Source organism: Sardina pilchardus, chromosome 21 (assembly GCF_963854185.1).
Source record: "Sardina pilchardus chromosome 21, fSarPil1.1, whole genome shotgun sequence".
Taxonomy (NCBI): domain Eukaryota; kingdom Metazoa; phylum Chordata; class Actinopteri; order Clupeiformes; family Clupeidae; genus Sardina; species Sardina pilchardus.
Genome location: NC_085014.1, coordinates 12505954 through 12525388, shown reverse-complemented (window position 1 = coordinate 12525388; position 19435 = coordinate 12505954). Strand labels below are relative to the sequence as shown.

General features: G+C 40.8%; 2 protein-coding genes across 3 annotated transcripts; one reads left to right on the top strand and one right to left on the bottom strand.

Moving 5' to 3' along the window:
* Nucleotides 1–262: 262 nt before the first annotated feature.
* Nucleotides 263–5469, top strand: si:dkey-74k8.3 (voltage-gated monoatomic cation channel TMEM109). Of its 2 annotated transcripts, XM_062525011.1 has the most exons (4): nucleotides 263–1370; nucleotides 1782–1841; nucleotides 3351–3453; nucleotides 4757–5469. In XM_062525011.1, exons 1-4 carry the CDS (start codon nucleotides 1134–1136, stop codon nucleotides 5107–5109), a joined length of 753 nt encoding a protein of 250 aa, XP_062380995.1. In that variant the 5' UTR covers nucleotides 263–1133; the 3' UTR covers nucleotides 5110–5469. The 2 variants fall into 2 exon arrangements, with proteins under 2 accessions (XP_062380995.1, XP_062380997.1); XM_062525013.1 differs by lacking the exon at nucleotides 1782–1841 and having other exon boundaries at nucleotides 269–1370.
* Nucleotides 5470–6062: 593 nt separating this feature from the next.
* Nucleotides 6063–17950, bottom strand: LOC134068475 (uncharacterized). Its single transcript, XM_062524116.1, has 11 exons — nucleotides 17532–17950; nucleotides 17363–17389; nucleotides 13584–13717; nucleotides 13080–13218; nucleotides 12601–12870; nucleotides 12114–12413; nucleotides 11427–11590; nucleotides 9996–10046; nucleotides 9610–9687; nucleotides 8609–8677; nucleotides 6063–8182 (listed from the first exon to the last, which is right to left on the bottom strand). The coding sequence occupies exons 1-11, from the start codon at nucleotides 17566–17568 to the stop codon at nucleotides 7862–7864; spliced, it is 1590 nt and encodes a 529-aa protein (XP_062380100.1). The 5' UTR covers nucleotides 17569–17950; the 3' UTR covers nucleotides 6063–7861.
* Nucleotides 17951–19435: the final 1485 nt, after the last annotated feature.

The following is a 19435-nucleotide window of genomic DNA, read 5'->3' as shown; positions in this document are numbered from 1 at the left end:
GGATAGTGTATGGTTTGGTCCGAGCCGCTTTGTTTTCCCTTTAATAAACTGGAGCTATGTACAATGGCAATGCACACACACCAGACGGAATTGTGAGTATCGAGCTCCGATTGCACTACAAGCAGAGGGGGATACTGGAGCAATGTTCGGTACAATTAGTTCCATGCACGATTTCCTCCAATTTAACCCTTTGAAACCACAAGTCCCGGCGTGCAACTCTCAACCCTGACGCGTCCTCCAATCGTCAACGAGCCGTGGGCTACTAACAACTAAATCGCGTCTAAAAGCGGCAATCCTTCTGTGTGGACGAACGGGGAAGGGATCTGTCGTTAGCCACAGTCCTTGTCGTCTGACAGACGAATTGATGAGGATCTGTCAGGTTAATTGATTGAATAGGACTTGGAGCACGCCTGCGCCCGACTACCTCTGAAAATACAAGGGATCTTTGTGTGTTTTGGCGTGTTGGTGCTGTAACGTCATCGCGTTTGCTTGGAGCTCTATTCCTTTTTTACGCGCTCGTCTAAAAATATACAGAGGATTTTCGTGCGACCAAACAACGGTCGCGGGCAAGCTGAAAAAATCGTCTAGCTGGAGAAAACGTCAAAAATATTGCATCTGTTTAGTCATCTGTTTTCTCATACCTGGATAATACCAAATATAGTCAGCGATAATTATTGGTGCTCTGTCCTTCCTTTGCGCGTCCCATACTGGTCCGGGTGAAGGTTGCCAAAGTTTATTATTAAATCATGCTGAGTTGATGCAAAGTAAATCTAATCGACCAATCTGCCAACAGCATATGTCAGATTCATAGTAGCTGCCTGTTGCGCTTTGTTGCAGGCCTATCGCAAACTTTATGTACCAACCAATTTTATTTAATTAAGGTGGCTATTGTGTAACGAATGATTCAGGTACTGCTGCTGTAGCAGTAAATCAATCTGTCATCGAGTGCAAATATAGGCCATTGTTAGCATTGGGACATTTTCGTTGCTTTATGTTTCAGAACGTATAACTCCTTACAGTTTTATTAAGACGCATCACCAAAAGGCTAAATTGAATAGATTCAATATAGAAAGGACAGCACCTTCTGAGGATTCTTTCTTCTTTCTTCTACTCATATTCGCTACAGAAGTGAAATGGCTTCCCAGGTTATTTTTTCAACCCATGCTGGCCTAAGTTCAGCTAAGTTTTTCATTGTGCTACTGTGTGCATCCGCCATGGTGGCTGGGTGCCTTGGACAGGCTATGCCGTTTGGGGAGACTTCAACCACTGCCTCGATGAGTCTTCGGTCACTGATCACGGAGACAGGGGAGGTGACGCGCCAGTACGTGGAGTCAATTGTGGGGACCAATGTTGTCGAAACAGCTTTGGAGGTGAGGAAAGACCATACTTGAGGCTACCAAATAACTGTGATTTAGTTTAGCATACTGATATAGCCTCACCCCTTAACGATGGAGTTATGGCGCTTATACATCATGCTTTCTGACCGCTCTTCCTTTTCTATTCTTTTCTATCAAAGCTTAATTGATTAGGACTAACTTAATCCAATCAATTGATAAAAAAAATAAACGACTAACGATGCTGTCCATTCCATTTCTCTCCTCCCCCAATAACGTTTTTGTCGCCCCCCTCCTCCACAAGTTAATCTCTTTTTATCCCCCCTTCTTCTCTTCCCCTGTCAAACCCCTTTCCTCTGCCCTAATTTCGTCCACTCACTCCTCCTTCTCTGACCTCTCGCACAACCTCGGCTGTTCCACACTTGGCTCGCGATCTCTCTGTCCCAGAATGCTGTTGTGTACCTTGAATCTGTGTTTGGTCCAGAGAACATCTATACTGTGGCCATGGTAAGAAAAAAAAAGTCAAGGACCTTCACACCACTTAGTCTCTCATTAATGTATTAATTTGCGTCTCATAGAACACATGTCGGGGTATCCTTTTAGGCCAGTGGGACATTGCTTGAAGGGTAGGCTATGCATAGTCCTATGAAGAAAACACCTGTGACTAATGTAAACAGATAGTCAGTTCATATTACCACACTCATACTGACATTGACACATTGGGATATGTTGTCAGTCTGCTACTCATAGGACAGTAGAAGTGCTGTGTGGGTGTATCTATGAGTGACTGAGGGGGTAACAGGTGTGAAACACTTGTCCTCTGACACACTCTCCTTCATCATCAGCCTTCAAATGTGACTGTGAGTGTGTGTGTGTGTGTATGTGTGTGTGTGCCTGCATGTGAGTATAAATGGCGAGGGTGTCTTGTATCGTGACCGTTTATTTGCAGCAAGGTTTGTGTAAGTGCGAGTATGCTTCAGTTATGCCTTTCAGTTAAAGGATTTGTCCAGCTGTCATGACATGAGTATGTCCTTCATACACATGCATGCTCACGCTCAGTAGAGCATTGTGTGTGCAGAAGAATGGGCCTATTGTATCAGACACATATGGAATACCTAAACACATCTGCTGGGTGGAAAAAGTTAAACAAACCTTTTTTTTAAATTCAAATGATTAAATATTTCTCTGCAAATGAAGGAAATCCACTCTCTCCAATCAATGTTGAATTGAGCCTTTCATATAAACATGTAATCACACCACTTGTTTTATTATTATTATTATTATTTTGAAAGACCGCCACCAGTTCCACATTTCAAATTTGAAAGATCTGTTCTGGAACTAGTCTAATTTGATAATTTGAACAATATTATCTAACATGTTTGGGGTTACGAAAGAGGCAGTATTTTGGTGAGGTTCTTAGCATTGTATAGCATTGTATAGCAGTTGTATAGGGGACGGGGGGTGGGGACTTTTCTTTTGTCACATTTGACTGACCTCAGCTCATGATCCAACCAATGAGGTCCTGATCTGCTGGTTCATCATAAAGTTACATACTTTTTTACATATTGGGTTCAGGACATGTGTGAGAGGGGACTTGTGTTAAGTCATTAACTGTTCTAGAGACGAAACCTCTCTCGAACAAAACAAACAAGACAAAATGAGTTTTAGACTGGAGTGGGTTGGCTACATGGCCCATGTAGAGTGATATTTAGACTTAGTGATGAAATTGGAGATAGGAGATGACACGAAAAAAAAAAAAACAGAGAGGAGAACTATTTACCAAGATCATTCATCCACTGTGTTTCACATCTGGTCTGTAAAATGTCCATTGTCCTCAGCCTTCAGTAGCTTATCACTACTACAAGAGCTTGATTTCCCCCCCCCATCCTTCTTGTCACTTTCCTCCTCCCCTCTCTCACACATGTACTCTTTTTCTCTCATTCTCTTCTAATCTTCCTCTATCCCTCATCTCTTTCTGTGCCTTTCTCTTGTGTGTTCTCACTCCATCTCGTATAGTTCCTGGGGATGTTGCTGCAGTTCTTGGCAGAGGGTGCAGCCAGTGGACTCAACGTCATCGCCGTGTACGTGTCCGAGATCCTCAGAGCCACTGGGGTGGACGGTGCGTAAAGGCCTCTCATATCACAACGTTACCCTGCAAAACAATTTGTGGATTCATCTCTGTATATCTGATATGGGCAACGGTCTACCTAGTGCTGGTTACTTAGAGCTGAGCAGTTTATGCTTGCTTATGGTGGAGGTGCCATTTCTTGAAGGAGGTGGCATTTCTCCCTCGTTTCAGGCTGATTTTCATTGTTCTGTTTCTTAAGTGGATTTGCAGTGAGCAAAAAAAAAAAATTGTGCTTTGTAGTTAAATCCCAAACACATGTTTAAACCACGCAAACACGCAAAGAGAGGGAATGTTGCAAGCAAAAGTACAGCAAGGATTAAATTTGTGAAGATTGTGAAGACCTAAGGCTGTGGCTACATTTCTTTAGGTAACATTTTTGCACTGATGACATTGCTATTTACCATTATGCTAAGAGTCATCCTACAGCGATATGTGTAGCTTGTAGTGATAATCCAGAGTTACTTTCGCCTTACACTAGTGCGAAAGTATTCCATTTTAGCCCAAGGGCCCACAACACAAGTGTCACTCCCATCACAAGAATGACAGGAGTGCCTGTGCAAGAACTGTCTGTGCAGACGTGTGTTGTGAGGTAATGGTGTTGCTAAGGGGAGAACAGCAAGGAATCAGGTTGGTCCTCTTTTGAGAGACCCTGTTGCAACACCTCCTTGAACGAACTGACAGATTTTGTCCTCATATTGAAGCTAAAGTTACTCCTGTATGTCAGAACAAACCAGATCCCCTAACAGGTTTGGCAGTCTTCTGTAAAGGACCATTACAGTTTAGATGTGAGCTTACTAGCTAAAAACAAACAAAGAACATCAGCAATGGCACAGGAACTGTTCAAATCTAGCTTCCTAATTTTATATCTGGTGGTGATGTGCTGTTAAATCTGCTATCCGTGTGTGTGTGTGTGTGTGTGTGTGTGTGTGTGTGTGTGTGTGTGTGTGTGTGTGTGTGTGTGTGTGTGTGTGTGTGTGTGTGTGTGTGTGTGTGTGTGTGTGTGTGTGTGTGTGTGTGTGTGTGTGTGTGTGTGTGTGTGTGTGTGTGTGTGTGTGTGTGTTATGAAACATAATGTGCTTTTCCCTTGAATTCTACTGAACATGTTGGTCAGCTAAACTAAGCAAAATGCAAAACCTAATAGTTTATAGCCCAGTGGGAAATGTTTTGAACTTTCTGAATTTCATAGTTGTTGGAAACAGCTCACGTTAGTTACATTACCTGTAAAGACAGCTTTTACAAACTCACTTCCAACAACCTTTTGACCTCTGGTTCCTCTATCCCTTCCTCTCCACAGCCAAACTCCCTTTTCCACATTTTACTCCAGAGGGTGTTGCCTCGGTAGCAAAGTGGGCGCTGCTGGCTCTGATTGGCTACTGGGTGCTGTCTGTGGTGCTCCGATTGGCTCTGTCTGTGCTGAGGCGGGTCTTCTGGCTGCTGAAAGCTGTCGCGACGCTGTGGATGTTCGGGCTGATCGTCAGCGACACCAGCGCGGCCACAGACACCACTGCGATGCGATTGGCTGCTCTGGTGCTCAGCTACGTTGTGATTGGCTTGGCCACGGGCAGCAAGGAGGCACCCAGCGTGGAGAGCCGTCTGAACACGCTGGAGGGAAAGCTCAAAGCCATAGAGAAGAAGAAGATGGATTGAAAGAAGTGACAAATTGGGGCCGGCGAACGAGATTCAACTGGTGGTGGTCATGAGTCTGACTTTTGACAGGGGTGGGTCTAGGGACAAAGACCCTGTGTGTGTGTGTGAGTGTGTGTTACTTTTATCATGTCGTAACAAAAGAGCCATTGGGCTGGTTATAAGCAGTGTGTCTCTTAATGTTAAAGTCTTTGAGTCAGCATGGAGATTTTCAGGGGGAGCCTGGATGTTTGACAATGACCTTCCACAGTCAATGACCCCACGTTTTTTGGTTCTAAATGTCATTTCTATGAACTGTCTGTAATGTTATAGCCTAAGGTGAATGCACTGTGTCTGGTACAGATGAATAAATCTGTAAAGTGAACCTGCCCTCTTGAGGATTCATTGATGTACTGATCTCAGACTCATTTCATCTGCAGTGCTTGGAGTGTAGTTACTGAAGGACCAAGGATTGATTCACCATAGACAACACAATGATAAATAGAAAAATCAATGTGTTTGATTTTGTTAGGGTTATAACATATAAATACACTACATGGTATACAAATATTGTTTTGTATTTTTATATATATATATTTGCCACTGTACTTGATTAATTCATATTATTGTATTACTGTACATAGCTATGATCATAATTTACCACTTATACTCCCCAGGCTTTCTTTTTCAGACTATATAGCTTGAGTTAGCTTTCTGACATCAACTCCCTAATCAGTCCATTTAAAAACATTACTTTTGTGAATGAATAGTATGACAAATGACACACAAGCCTGGAACTTCTGGTGTCCGAGCTCCGCCTTACTGTGTGAAAAACGCTCAGCTATGTCAGCTAGGAATGCAAGTGGCCAGACTACCTCCTATCCGTACCTATGATCCGTACACACCATCCACTACCTTAGCAGTCTGAACATCAATCGCATGCAGCTTTGAAATGCACATTCAACAACAATAACTACTTCGGGTTACATCAGTTTTATTTCAACATGTGGTCACGTGAAGAGAAGACTGAAGGCTTTGGACATCATAAGGCATTTGGTACTTTGGGTTCTGACCAACGGCGCTCACGGCCTAATGCACCAATAGCTGCCGTCTGTGCCCATATAAGGCAAAGATGGCAGCTTTGGGTCCTTTTTGTGGGCAAAATTCAGAGGTATATGGTTTATCATATGTCAGACAGGACAGGGTAATATTGTTGTAAATGGCAGGGAACAGCTACATAACTGTAGTTACACTATTCAAGTGTAGCCTAAATCTACCCCATTACATACCATTGGCCGGTTTTCTATACATGATTTAAGCCTAGTCTAGAACTACAGATGAACTTCAATGGGGATTTCTACGGTAGTCTAGGACTAGGCTTAATCCATATAGCATACTGGACCTATATATTATCTTTTCTACTGTACATGGCCACATTTTCACACACACAATAAGAAAACACAACTCTTCAAATATAACATACAGTACATATGACAGACACCAAAAAACAAATCCTCTGATTCAATGATTACCTCAAAGCCTGAGACATTTGGATACTACATAAACAAACTACATAATGCACTTTTAAAGCACAAGTATATTTCCAATGCCAACCTGTTGATTAGTTCATGTTCACTGATACAATAAAAATGTATTCGATACATGGCTTTAAAATGTAAAATAAATAAAACAACTTATTTATATACATATGTCTTACATACAGAAAGAGGGTTTAGTATAAATCTGTAACTGAAAAAAAAAACTGAAAAACAGAAGTGCACAATAGCGATACCTGGTGAGGCAAAATTTGGCAAGGCCTTGGTAGGTGTCCACATTTCAACGGGTACAAGACGCAGCCGCGGCACATAAAAAAGCGGCAGTGGTAGGCCTACATGATCTAGCAAGGCATGAAAACGTACAAAAATAATAATTCCAGTCGAAAGCATGTGTCCATTTAAACAGCTAAGCTAAATACACCATTTCCTGATGCCAATGTGGCTTATTATCCATTTGTAAAGATTAAGCAAGGTAGGAAGTAGGAACACTAGGAATCCTTGATGAATGTGATTTGATTAGGCTGGACCAATGATTTTAGCATATGGCGTAGTCATGGGTGGGGGTGACTGGGCCATTGTGGACCACTTGGAACCACCGCCCGCCCACACAGTATTATAGGCTTTATGCCATGTTAAAACAAATAATAATATTACTTGGTTTAATATATATTAGTTAAAATTAATAATATTAGTATTATATTAACTAGTTACTATTCATCCTCTATTGTGTAACATATCTGACAATTCATAAATATATTAATGCAACTTCCCAAAACGACTGTTTTAGGAAGTTGCACAACACATGTCTACCCGGCAAGATCATGCTGCGAAGTACTGATAAACTGCTGCCTGTGTGTTTTATGTCTGCCCGATAGCTTAATTTAGCTATACAGAAAAATGTGCTAGCAAAGAGTGTGTGCTGGCAAGACGGCAAAAAAGTATAGGCAGCAAGGGACTGTCGCTATCTCTAAATGTGTCAGGGAACGAATCCTTATTTTGAGTACAGGCAGAGCTCTGAATCTGAATTTGAGCCTCTTGCACAGAACGTGTAGGGTGCGCTTCATCACCTCTTGTGTTGGTGGTAACATTAACAGGAAAGACTTGTAGAAAGAGCATACTGTAAGTTGTGCCTGTAATTATGCTAAGCTGTGACTTCTGACAAAAGTATCTGTTAAATGAGCAAATGTAAACAAACGTATAAAGGTCTTTCCTGAAACCCCTCAAAAGTTGAGCTTGTCTGAGTTATAGGCACTGGCGCCAGTGCTGGTGTCCATGCTAAGAGCTGAACTGGAAAGAAAATCACCCAGACCCCCACCCCACCCCTGGAACTGGTACTGGGGCCCTGGGTCCAGTTGTGCACTAGGAGCATTAGGATTGATATCTGCTCCAGCTCCTCCTGCTCCTCCTCCTCCTCCTGTTCCTGCTTCTTCTGCTCCTCCTGTTCCTAATACTGATCCTGCTCCTCCTCCTGTTCCTGCTCCTCCTGTTCCTGCTCCTCCTGCTCCTCCTGCTCCTCCTGCTCCTCCTCCTCCGACTGAAGCCTGTTAGAGGACACATGGTATTTTCACACACGGGTCCAAAAACCAAGGTGGTACAACATTTGTGTTCAATTCATGTGAATAGAAGCAACACTGTGTGTTGATTATCTGGCAAGCCGTGTTTTGGGCATTCATATCATGAAAAGTATTATTCCTAGTCTGCCCAAACTTGGTAAGACGGAAGATAAACATGTTATCAGTGAAAAAAAAATATATAGAGAGTGGCAAAATAAATACACACAATCACATACAGCTATCTTGACTAATGTATGTGACATAGCTAATGGCAAAATTATGACAAAACACTGCAAACAGACACCCAGGCATTTTCATTGCCTATGTCCTACTAAAATAATAATAATAAAAGAATCATAACAACCATTGGTTTTGAGCCACTGTATATATGTACATACAAGGAATATATATTACCCAAGAAGGAGCAGCAGGAGTGTATGGATAGCACGGCTCAGAGTAGCTGCCTGCCACCTCGGAGTAAGGCTGTAATAACAAAGGCGCCAAACATTTTTTTTAGTGCAGAATTCAATGTTAAACACAGTCCTTTCCAAAAATAAATAAATCCAATCCAAACACTTAAAATCCAGTACTTTATACGTAGTAAATAGCAAAAATAATATGTTAACAACAAATGAGAGCAATACTAATATTGGACATCTGAAGTCAAATCAGTGCATCCCTAAAGAAAGACACTGCACACTGCAAACATAAAACTAGAAAAGCACTCAGAGAGCGCAGCAACCTCCGTCTGCATTGTTCTTTCTAGGTTGTCATACATTTGAACCTAAACTATTCAGATCGCCACCACGTGGCCATACCATGCCATTACACCACTAAGCTAAATACATAAACGCCGACGGAATCCCGACGGAATTACGGATCACTCCCAAAATTTAATCGTTTCTTCCTTCTGCCTTCCCTGAAAATCCATGCATTACTTTTTGAGTTTGAAAAAACTGCGACTGTCCTGTATTAAAATCGCTGTGCTGTGTTGAAGGCAGTCAAAAAGTCCGAGGCACACCGATATAGTGAAAAAAGTTAAAAAATCCTTTATTGCATTTGGATAAGCCTACGCGTTTCGACTCTACTGAGTCTTCCTCAGGGCAATCCAAAAAACTTTTTGAGTTATCTTGCTAACAGACTAACAGACAGACAGACAGACAGACAGACAGACAGACAGACAGACGCTGGCCGGTCCCTGATGAAAACATATACCTCCTTGGCGGAGGTAAATAACAACCCAGCACAGGAAGAGTGCAGACAGAGAGATGAGGAACAGACACAGACATCATTATTTGATGGACAAGAGGGTTGAGGGATGAGTAAAAGTAAGAGGAAAAGAGTCTAGTGTGCAGAATGAGGAGTGATTTTTGGAAATGGAGAAGTAGAGCTTGGTGACGGACGGCTGAACTTACAGGTGGCTGACTGTTCCCGTAGGGAGTTAATGAAGCATTGGGCTGCAACCACGGCCGACGGTCTGCACTCTCCATAGTCTGTAAGAGGAGCAAATGAAGAAAACCACCCGCCCGCTGGTCAATCATTTTTTTCACTGACGATTTATGTTACTACTCCTTATGCCAGGGGTCAAGATACTTTATTTAAGCTTCATCAACTGTCTCTGCTTAAGGTAAAGTAACTCAAAGCACTTAAAACAACATGGACATGGTCAAACTGACTATACTTTAAACATCCAACAGAAACAAAATTCAGGTTTGTGAAATTGTGACGCGGAAAGAAGAAGGGAGGAAAGGGGATAAAGAGAAAGGCAGAAAGAGGCTGATTCGATTTCGGAGTCTCTTACCATAGGCCGATATGGTGGGGAGTACGCTGGTGTGGACATGTGAACAGGATCCTGCAACAGGAACAACAGTAGAATGGTGAGAAAGACTGGAGAGACAGTTTTTTTCCTCTTGTGGATCAGCACATAGAGGATACAATGTTATATGTGTACAATGGCACTTGAACACCTGACGTCAATATAGTCTTTTCCATTTGTCGAGCGACTTGTTGGCAGTATTACTGTGTTATTTGGGGGAAATACTGTATGTATGAACAGTGATGCACGTACTCCAACCCACTTGGCTGAGTGGAATGAATGAATGACTGGGGGGGCACATTGGTGGTGGTTAGTGAGGTTCCCCCTTCACTGTGAAGTGCTTTGAGTGTTGAGAAAAGTGTTATATAAATGTATCGTGCATGAATGAATGACTAGAGCGGACCTACTACACTTGTTCACCTGCAAATGCATGGATTATAATTACGTGGTGTTGCATGTAAAATGTTGGACTGCTGGAGTCTTTATTCAATTTATAAAGCTTCCTGTCTTTACTACCAGAGCAATGTATGTTTACTTTCTTCACAATTCAACCCATGTCCATAACATTGATTGGAAGTGGCTGTATAAATGAAATAGTCTGCCCCAGAGCCATAGATAGAGAGAGTTGCGACACTCTTTGATGTTGCCGCCACGATCAAAAGTTCCAAAAAAACCTGTGCTGAATGGCTGAATCGCAGGAGGGTGGGATGTACTTCTGATGCTGGAAGGTGTAATCAATTAACTCATTGACTATTGACCAAGAGATTGGCTGTAAACAGTTCCAAAAGCCCCATAACGAGGAAATAGCCTGGAAAAAGCGCTGCCATTTTTTCCTATGGAGGTCTATGGGAGTGTCGCCACTCTGTTTTATCTACCGCTCTGGTCTGCCCCATTCCTTCAAAGTGCATTTTGTAAGCATGTAGAGAGCATTTGTTAGAAGATGCCTCTTTTCAGTAGCCTGGAGAAATGCAAACTCATTCACAAAGTGAATAAAGTCTGGTGACTCATGACTGGAATTCGTTTCCAACACTTGCATTGTGATGGACACTAACTTTGAAATCATTGATCTAGCCTTGGCAATCACATTGATCAGAGATTCCTCACGTTACTTCCTAATTCGCCTAAACTTCACAAACTGACACAAAACAGCACCAACAATCAGGAAAATGTATGTGTCTACATTTGCTGTAAATACATTTTTCCAACTGCATTAGATTTTTGCAGGTATTGCTGTTTCTGTTTTATCACAATAGGTTTTGGTTTCGTCTTCCCCTTCTCGTCTCAGATATAGGCCTGACATTTTTCTTGTCTGAGGGAAACGGTTATGGTGTTCCAGACTAGATCTCCCTGAAAGTAGATCTGGGTGGGCGGGGCCAGAGCATCTCTTCAAAGCAGCAACAACTACTGTATACTTACATGGACATGGATGGGCTGCACGGGGGCTGGTGAAGCAACAGGGGGATCGCTCTTTTTGCAGCAAGGCTTCCTCAGCAAGCAGCAGCAGCAGCAGAACAACATCGACAGCAGTGAACCAATAATGGAAACAATGTTGGGTGCCACCTGGTTACTATTTGAATATCCTGAATGGAGGGATTGAGAAAGGGAGGGAGCGAGAGAGAGAGAGAGAGAGAGAGAGAGAGAGAGAGAGAAATGCTCAAATGTCCCAGAAGGACTGGATGGATCCACTTGTGTCCTAGAAAAATGTCCGTTGAAAGAGGGGGCCAGAGATGGAGGCACATTCATTTGTAACAGTGTGTCCTAACGGCATGAGATGCAAGCGAGCGTTAGCATCAAAATCATTCAGATTGTTTAACTGGATGTGATGCGACAATGCTGTGCAGCGCAATGCGGCAACATGTTTTGAGCCGAACTTTTGTCCGATACTCATTTCTATTTTCCCTCTGTCTCTCGCATTGTCCTGTTATTTTGAACAAGAAATATGATGGAGTAGAACAGTATATTTAATGCATACATTATGGACTGACAGAGAGTACTAATTCTATATGACAGTCACAATGCAGCTAGGGCAAGCTGTTATGCACTGAGGTACACTGAAGTCTCAAAATAACATTTATCAAGAAGATACAACAAAAAACAACTTACCACTGTTATCATAGACATACAGAACAACAGCAAGACCCTTGTTCTTGTCGTGGACCTCATATTTCCCCTTGTCACTTGATTTCAGGTCGTTAATAGTAAGAGCCAGTTCACCATATTCTTCACGCAGGTATATCCGAGATCCAAAGATTTGGAATGCCTTATCAGTCACCATGGCGTTCTGGAAGAGCACATGCTTATTCTTGGAGGAATCAATAAATGTAAGCACTGCCTCGGCAAAGGGAACTGGGAACTTCATTCTCTCTATGTCCTCGTTGGTCAAATCGTACTGTTTGTTGAGTTCTGAGGTGGAAAGATACTGTTAAGCTTGCACCAAGTTTGAAAACATTAAGCAATTCAGCTCATTTAAAACTGCTTTCACTGCACCTTCAGGAATGTTACACAAGACTTTCCCAGAAGATTTAAAATGTGTATCAGCATAATAAGGGTGCTGGTAAAAGGAAGACTTGTTAGGTGTTTTATGGTGTACCTTTAACAACAAATGTAGTGCTGGAGACCTCGGCTCCGCTCTCCTTCAGGAAAGTGTAGCGGCCTTCATCGGCTTTGGTGATCTTGACGGCCTCCCAGCGATCACGTGTCACCGTCCCCCTGGCTCCGCGCTTGTTATCTGTGTTGATACGACTCCACAGGACCCTGCGGTCAGCCGACTTTGAGGTGGTGAACTCCAATATGGACGCCTCCTTTGGCACCTCCAGACTAAACTTCTCGCCATAAGGTACTTCTCTACGGACGGCGCAGTCTGTGGCAGAGTAAAACAGGTATCAGGTAAAGGACGGACTATGAAGTCCAAACCCTAGCTGTCTCCAATTGTTTAGATTTTTCAAAGAAATGTTGCCCAAATTTGTGTTTCACTTTGTTTCTGGCCTGAGACAAACATCAATAAATCAGTGATGATAGTAGAGGACAGCTCAACGTCAATGGAAAGAAGTTAGAAAAGTGTGTTCTCACCCTTGAGAATGAGTTTGACCACTGGCATTGGCAGCCTAATCGAGAATGAGTAACGCCGATAGTAGTTTCCCTCATGTTCTTTCATTACCTCAGGAATGAATACGTACTTATTTTTGAACCGATACGAAGGGAGAAAGATCTGGGGGAATAAAAAGAACAGTAAGACATTCACTTTAAATGCTTTTTTTTTTTTTTACTTCAACACTCACTATCAAGGTGTCATAAGAAACAGGCTCAAATTATGAATCTAAATCTCTATGGATAAGTCCCACTTAAAGTGCCTGACTTCCCTCTGTGTCAGTATGCAGTAGAGACAAGTTGTCAGGTTTGCTCATATTGCATTCAATCGCTCAATCATTTTTCAAAAAACAACATAATATCTAGAAAGAGACAAGTACTTTTGAGTCCTTGATTTGATTCAAGTCTAGAGGATCTACTAACACTAAGAATACACCAGTGTTAGTTGTGGTCATGTTTATTCACACGCTTGCAATGTCTACTTACATGGGTTGTGTTTGCCACCTGCTTTTCAGAGCTTCCAGGTATACTTGATTCAAAAAACAATTCATCAGAAAATGTCATTTTTGTAATTCGGAAAGACTGGCCAGGGCATACATGTTCGTCACCTCTGTAATTGTCTGAAAAAAGAGAGAAAGAGAGAGAGAGAGAGAGAAGCTTTTAAAGTCTATGCCTTGGATTTACATTTGCATATTAGTCTAGCTCACGTTTTTATCCAGAGCGGCTAATTATGAGTAGCACTATAGCCAAAATAGCCTGAACAGGTCTAACGGAACTACAATCCCAAATCAGAAAAAGCTGTGTTACATGCTCTGGCTACGACGTAACAAGTGATTGTAGCATTTTAGCACAGGAAAGGCTCAAGAAGGCCTTAGTTTTTGAGATACCTCCACCTTGAATTTCCCCTTGGGGATCAATAAAGTATCTATCTATCTATCTATCTATCTATCTATCTATCTATCTACCTGAGGTTATGGGTTGTTGTATACAAATATTTTATTGCACAACCATTTTTTTTGGATGGTATTTCAATCTAGCCTGGCCCCACCTGTCCACATACATACAATTTGTTTTCCCTACAGTAGGCCTACTCCGTCTGGAATATCTTCATCCACCTTCATTTACTCCGGCAAGAGCACCTCCGCCCAACCAGCAAACAGAGGGCGTTGCTGAGAGTGATGACAATTAAGTTTCAAGCCTATTGATATTGTTTTGTCCCCCGTGGTTAACATGCGTAAATACCAAACGTTAGCACTGAACTCCAATGATTTCAAACTTCAGACAATGAGGAAATAAGTTACACGTTTGACAATGGATCTAGGCCAGACTCTCTGCGAAGTCAAAGAGTTATGGTTTCCAGGCTAATTTCAATCAACCAAAATGCCGGAAATTGTGAAACATCTGGATACTGTTATTTGCTTTGCCACATGTATCTCTAGAAATAATGACAAGAAACTCACCAAATTTGAACTGTATGTCTACATAACCATGTATATGTTTGGAGTTTTAACAAATAAAGACATCAAAATCACCATTGAATGTAATTTACAAGTCAAACATGCATCAAGATCAAAAATGTATTTGTATACATATTGGCTCCTGCAATATGAAATTGTACCATATAGTTCATGTAGTGACACTTTTATCCAAAGTGACGGGCATGGGAACCATCAAGTGTGACTAGGACATGTTAGTGCAGAAATAAGCACTACTTGTGTAGAAAACACTATATTGCCAGTAGTATCACCTTCCTTGACTCGCATATGAGAAGTGACTTCCCAATCTTAGGGTTCAATATGACGTCAGTCTACCCTCTGCTGCTATAACAGCATTTGTGAGGTCACACACTGATGTTGGACGAGGAGACTGGCTTTCAGTCTCTGCTCTAATTTATCCAAAAACTGTTCTATTGGGTTGAGGTCAGGACTCTGCAGGACAGTCAAGTTCATCCACGCCAAACTCTATCATCTATGTCTTTATGGACCTTGCTTTGTGCACTGGTGCACCGTCATGTTGGAACAGGAAGAGGCCATCCCAAGCTGGACTTGGCCCCTTAGTTCCAGTGAAAGGAACGCTGAATGTTTCAGTATTAACCAGGACAATTCCATGTAACTTTGAGGGAACAGGGGGATGGCCCCTTCCTGATCCATCATTCCAAATAGGTTAGCCTATGTCATATTGTTTTTATTACCTCTTCAATTTCCACTTCCATTCCATGTTGAAGGGTATGTATTTGCTACATAGCCTACTCCTAAGGATGTTTAATCTATCATTTCATTGTATGATTCAACTACCTGGGTCATTCCACCTCAATTCAACGGATTTTAGAGAAAATTTCTGCTTGACCATCTCAGATTTGCTTCAAAATTTTACCATCTAAGGAGTAACCATTTAAACTAACTTAGCCAAAATATTAGATTGGTATACCTAATACATCCAGAGAAAAACATTTTTGAACATGGTACCCCCCTTCTGATTTTTGGCACATTGGCGCCCTCATCTAAATCTGCAGCAAAGTTCAGATGTCATTATCTCAAAAAGTGTTCAAGCTAAAGACTTCAAATTTTCTGTGAATAATGATTGCTACGTATAGATTCCACATATTCATTCGTAGGCCGTATGTGTTGACACTGACTGTGTTTCAATCTTGTGAAATCAGAAGAGAAATTGCTGATTTTTTCACATCCCCACATTGGGTGCCCCATTACACAATTTATAAACAAAATGATTGGCAAATGGTTATGTCTCTCTACAGAAGTGTTTAAGCTGTTTTTGAAAAAGTAATTAAGAGGTGTCTATATTGTTTTTTTGTTGGAAGTATTGTAACACAAAACTGAAAAATAATCAATTTGGATGATATTGTATCTCCCCATTACAGAGGTATGACAAGCTATACCAATGAATTGAACACATCTCCAGAAAGAGTATGGAATGGGCTTTCAGACTGTGAAATTTCAAGATGGTATTATGGCTATGGTTATTGAAATGTTATTTTTGAAATATTGGTCTACTATAACAGCACATTGCTGATATCACTAAATAGTGACATCTAGTGGCATTAAATAGTGGCAGCAGCAATTTATTTAGGACATACAGGAAATATTTTACTAGTTCATCACCCAGCAAGTAAATGAAAAAATAAATGTTTAACATAATAAGACATAAACATGTGATCCTTAGGAATAAGACAAGGATTGTGAAATCATGAAATAATAGCACAAAAAAACAACGCTAATTGTTGTAATAGACCAATATTTAAAAAATAAAATGTAAATAACTGCAGCCATAATACCATCTTGAAATTTCACAGTCTGAAAGCCTATTTCATACTCTTTCTGGAGAGGTGTTCAATTCATTGGTATAGCTTGTCATACCTCTGTAATGGGGAGATACAATATCATCCAAATTGATTATTTTTCAGTTTTGTGTTACAATACTTCCAACAAAAAAGCAATATAGACACCTCTTAATTACTTTTTCAAAGACAGCTTAAACACTTCTGTAGAGAGACATAACCATTTGCCAAACATTTTGTTTATAAATTGTGTAATGGTGCACCCAATGTGGGAGTTTGAAAAAAATCTGCAATTTTTCTTCTGATTTCACAAGATTGAAACACAGTCAGTATCAACACATACGGCCTACAAATGAATATGTGGAACCTATAGGTAGCAATCATTATTCACAGAAAATTTGAAGTCTTTAGCTTGAACACTTTTTGAGATAATGACATCTGAACTTTGCTGCAGATTTAGATGAGGGCGCCAATGTGCCAAAAACCAGAAGGGGGGTACCATGTTCAAAAATGTTTTTCTCTGGATGTATTAGGTATACCAATCTAATATTTTGGCTAAGTTAGTTTAAATGGTTACTCTTTAGGTGGTAAAATTTTGAAGGAAATCTGAGATGGTCAAGCAGAACGCATTTGTTGAATTGAGGTGGAATGACCCACCTGTGGATAGCCTACAGTTCACATTTGGTGAGTTTCTGATCATCATTTCCAAAGACAGGCTTCACACATAGCAGAAACCTTTTTCACAATGAAAAAACTGTTATACTGTGCAGTACAATATTTTTTATACAACAATCCATTTTATGAACTAGACATCAAATTGTGGTTGTGTTTTGTTCCACCTCGGGTGGAGGTACCTCAACGTTTTAGGGGTCTGTTTCTTATTTTGATGTCTCGCATAGCCCAATGGAATATAGCCTCCCCCTGCATTGCCTTCTTGGCCGTTTCCTAAACCTTTTATAAAGTGACTCACCTAGTCCTGCAGTCGTGGTCACATGCCCTGAATTAAAACATGACATAAAACAAAGTGGTCAACAATTGGCAACTCGAAACCAAGCAGAGAGCAGCGACAAAGAATAATAGGCTAATACAAAATACATGTTGCAAGCTCTCCTCTCAACAGCAACTAGGCTACTACTCACCCATAAGTAAAAGCGCGAGAATAGAAAACAAATGCATCACTGCAAAAGCAACACGTAACTATTTTATTTATCAAAGGGTAACACATCCAAACTAATCAGCTAAAGGCAATAGTGGTATAAACCATCATATGGTTTCCCCCTGTTTACTGTAAACAGGCTGTTTCTGTAACTGGATGCGTGAAGTCAGAAACGACATGTTCCAGTGGTACAAAACGTGGATAAGAGTCCTCACAGATTGTGGTCAAAATGATCTAATTAGCATGCATCCAGGTTTCACCAAGCACATATCCACAGTAATGAGATGTCCGGTTTGCTTTACAACGAACATAGAGCTTTCGCCCATCCTGTTTTGATTGCCACCTATTGGGAGAACAAGAATGAGTGAAGAATAGGGTAGCCTATGCCTATTTGGCTCTAAGTAGAAGCTCTACTTTTACTTTGACAGTAGTTTGATATTATGAGCCCTTGTTATTGGATTGTAGCCTATGTAAACGCACGCTTTTCATTAGTCCTTGAGTCAGGGAGAGGGTTGGTCGGTAGACAGAGAGGAGATTTTTGGCAAGGTAGCTACACCACTTTAAATAAGTGTTAACATTGTATGGACCGTATGTTGATAGCTTTTTATGTTGTATCACCCTTTATGTAGGCTACGTTATACTATGCAGAGATAGCCTACCAGACGAACAGGTGGATAGGCTAAAAATTAGATAGGCTGTCCCCACAAAACTTGCACAGCTGATTATGCACATTAAGTCAATCATTTTTTGTAGGCCTATTGCAAGTTTTCTGAAATGTTATGTAGGCTACAGCCTATGTATACATGTGTCATTATCTACTGAAATATGCAATGAATGGTAGGCTAGGCTATACATTTCAAGTAGCCTACAACTTACAGTAACACTGGATAGAGTCAAGTTTAAAAAAATCTCATTGTTTTATTTTGGTGACACAGGCCTATTTTCGAGTGAAATGTTTTTCCTGAAATGTAGGCTAGCCTATATTTGAGAATGTCTAAATAGGCCTACATTTCCTGAAAGTCCATATGTTACTCTCCAGAACAACTTTTAATCTCCAGCATACTGAAAACCTTAGTGTTTGTGAGTAGCTTTGTGAGAATTTAAGTGGATATGTCTGGTTCACTGTTGTGAAAATGCTGTTCTTTTTCCCATCATTTTTCTTTTCATCTGTTGGCAGTATTTTGATCTATTCAAGATACCCACTGCAGTAAAATTCCAGTGTTAAGTTTTCTGTAGCCTAGGCCTACTAGAATGCAGTCTATATTGCATTTCAGTAGATAATGGCTAATCTACTTACATATACTGTAGGCCAACATTACATTTCAGAAAAATTGCAATAGCCTTCAAAGAATTGCTTGCTTTAATGTAGCCTATAGGCTATCAACTGTGTATTCTTTTTTTCAGGGACATCATATGTCCCTAGATATAGCCTAATTGACATAAATGCTTATGTACTTATCACTTATTTTCTAATTCTGGTGTAATAACTTGTCAAAAAAGAGACTTATTCCCTCGAATGGTACCGATTGACCAAAATTATTATACACACCAGTGCAACAGCGCCCTCCCGAGTCACTTTGTGCAACAGCCTGTATTTTCTGAAAGATATGCATAGCCTTAATCTACCTAAAGCCTACCTTACACTGACAAGATTTGGGAAAGATTCTTGAAAGACTGTAGTCTTTTGAGTAAAGTCTGAATGAGGGGCATTAGTTAAAAGACTACAATCTTTCAAGAATCTTTCCCAAATCTTGTCAGTGTAAGGAAGGCTTAAGATAGATAGATATTTTATTGATCCAGACAGAAATGAAGGTGTCCAGTAGCTTATACACATCAAACATACAGACACATACATAGGTACACAGGCACATAGATACAACAACACAT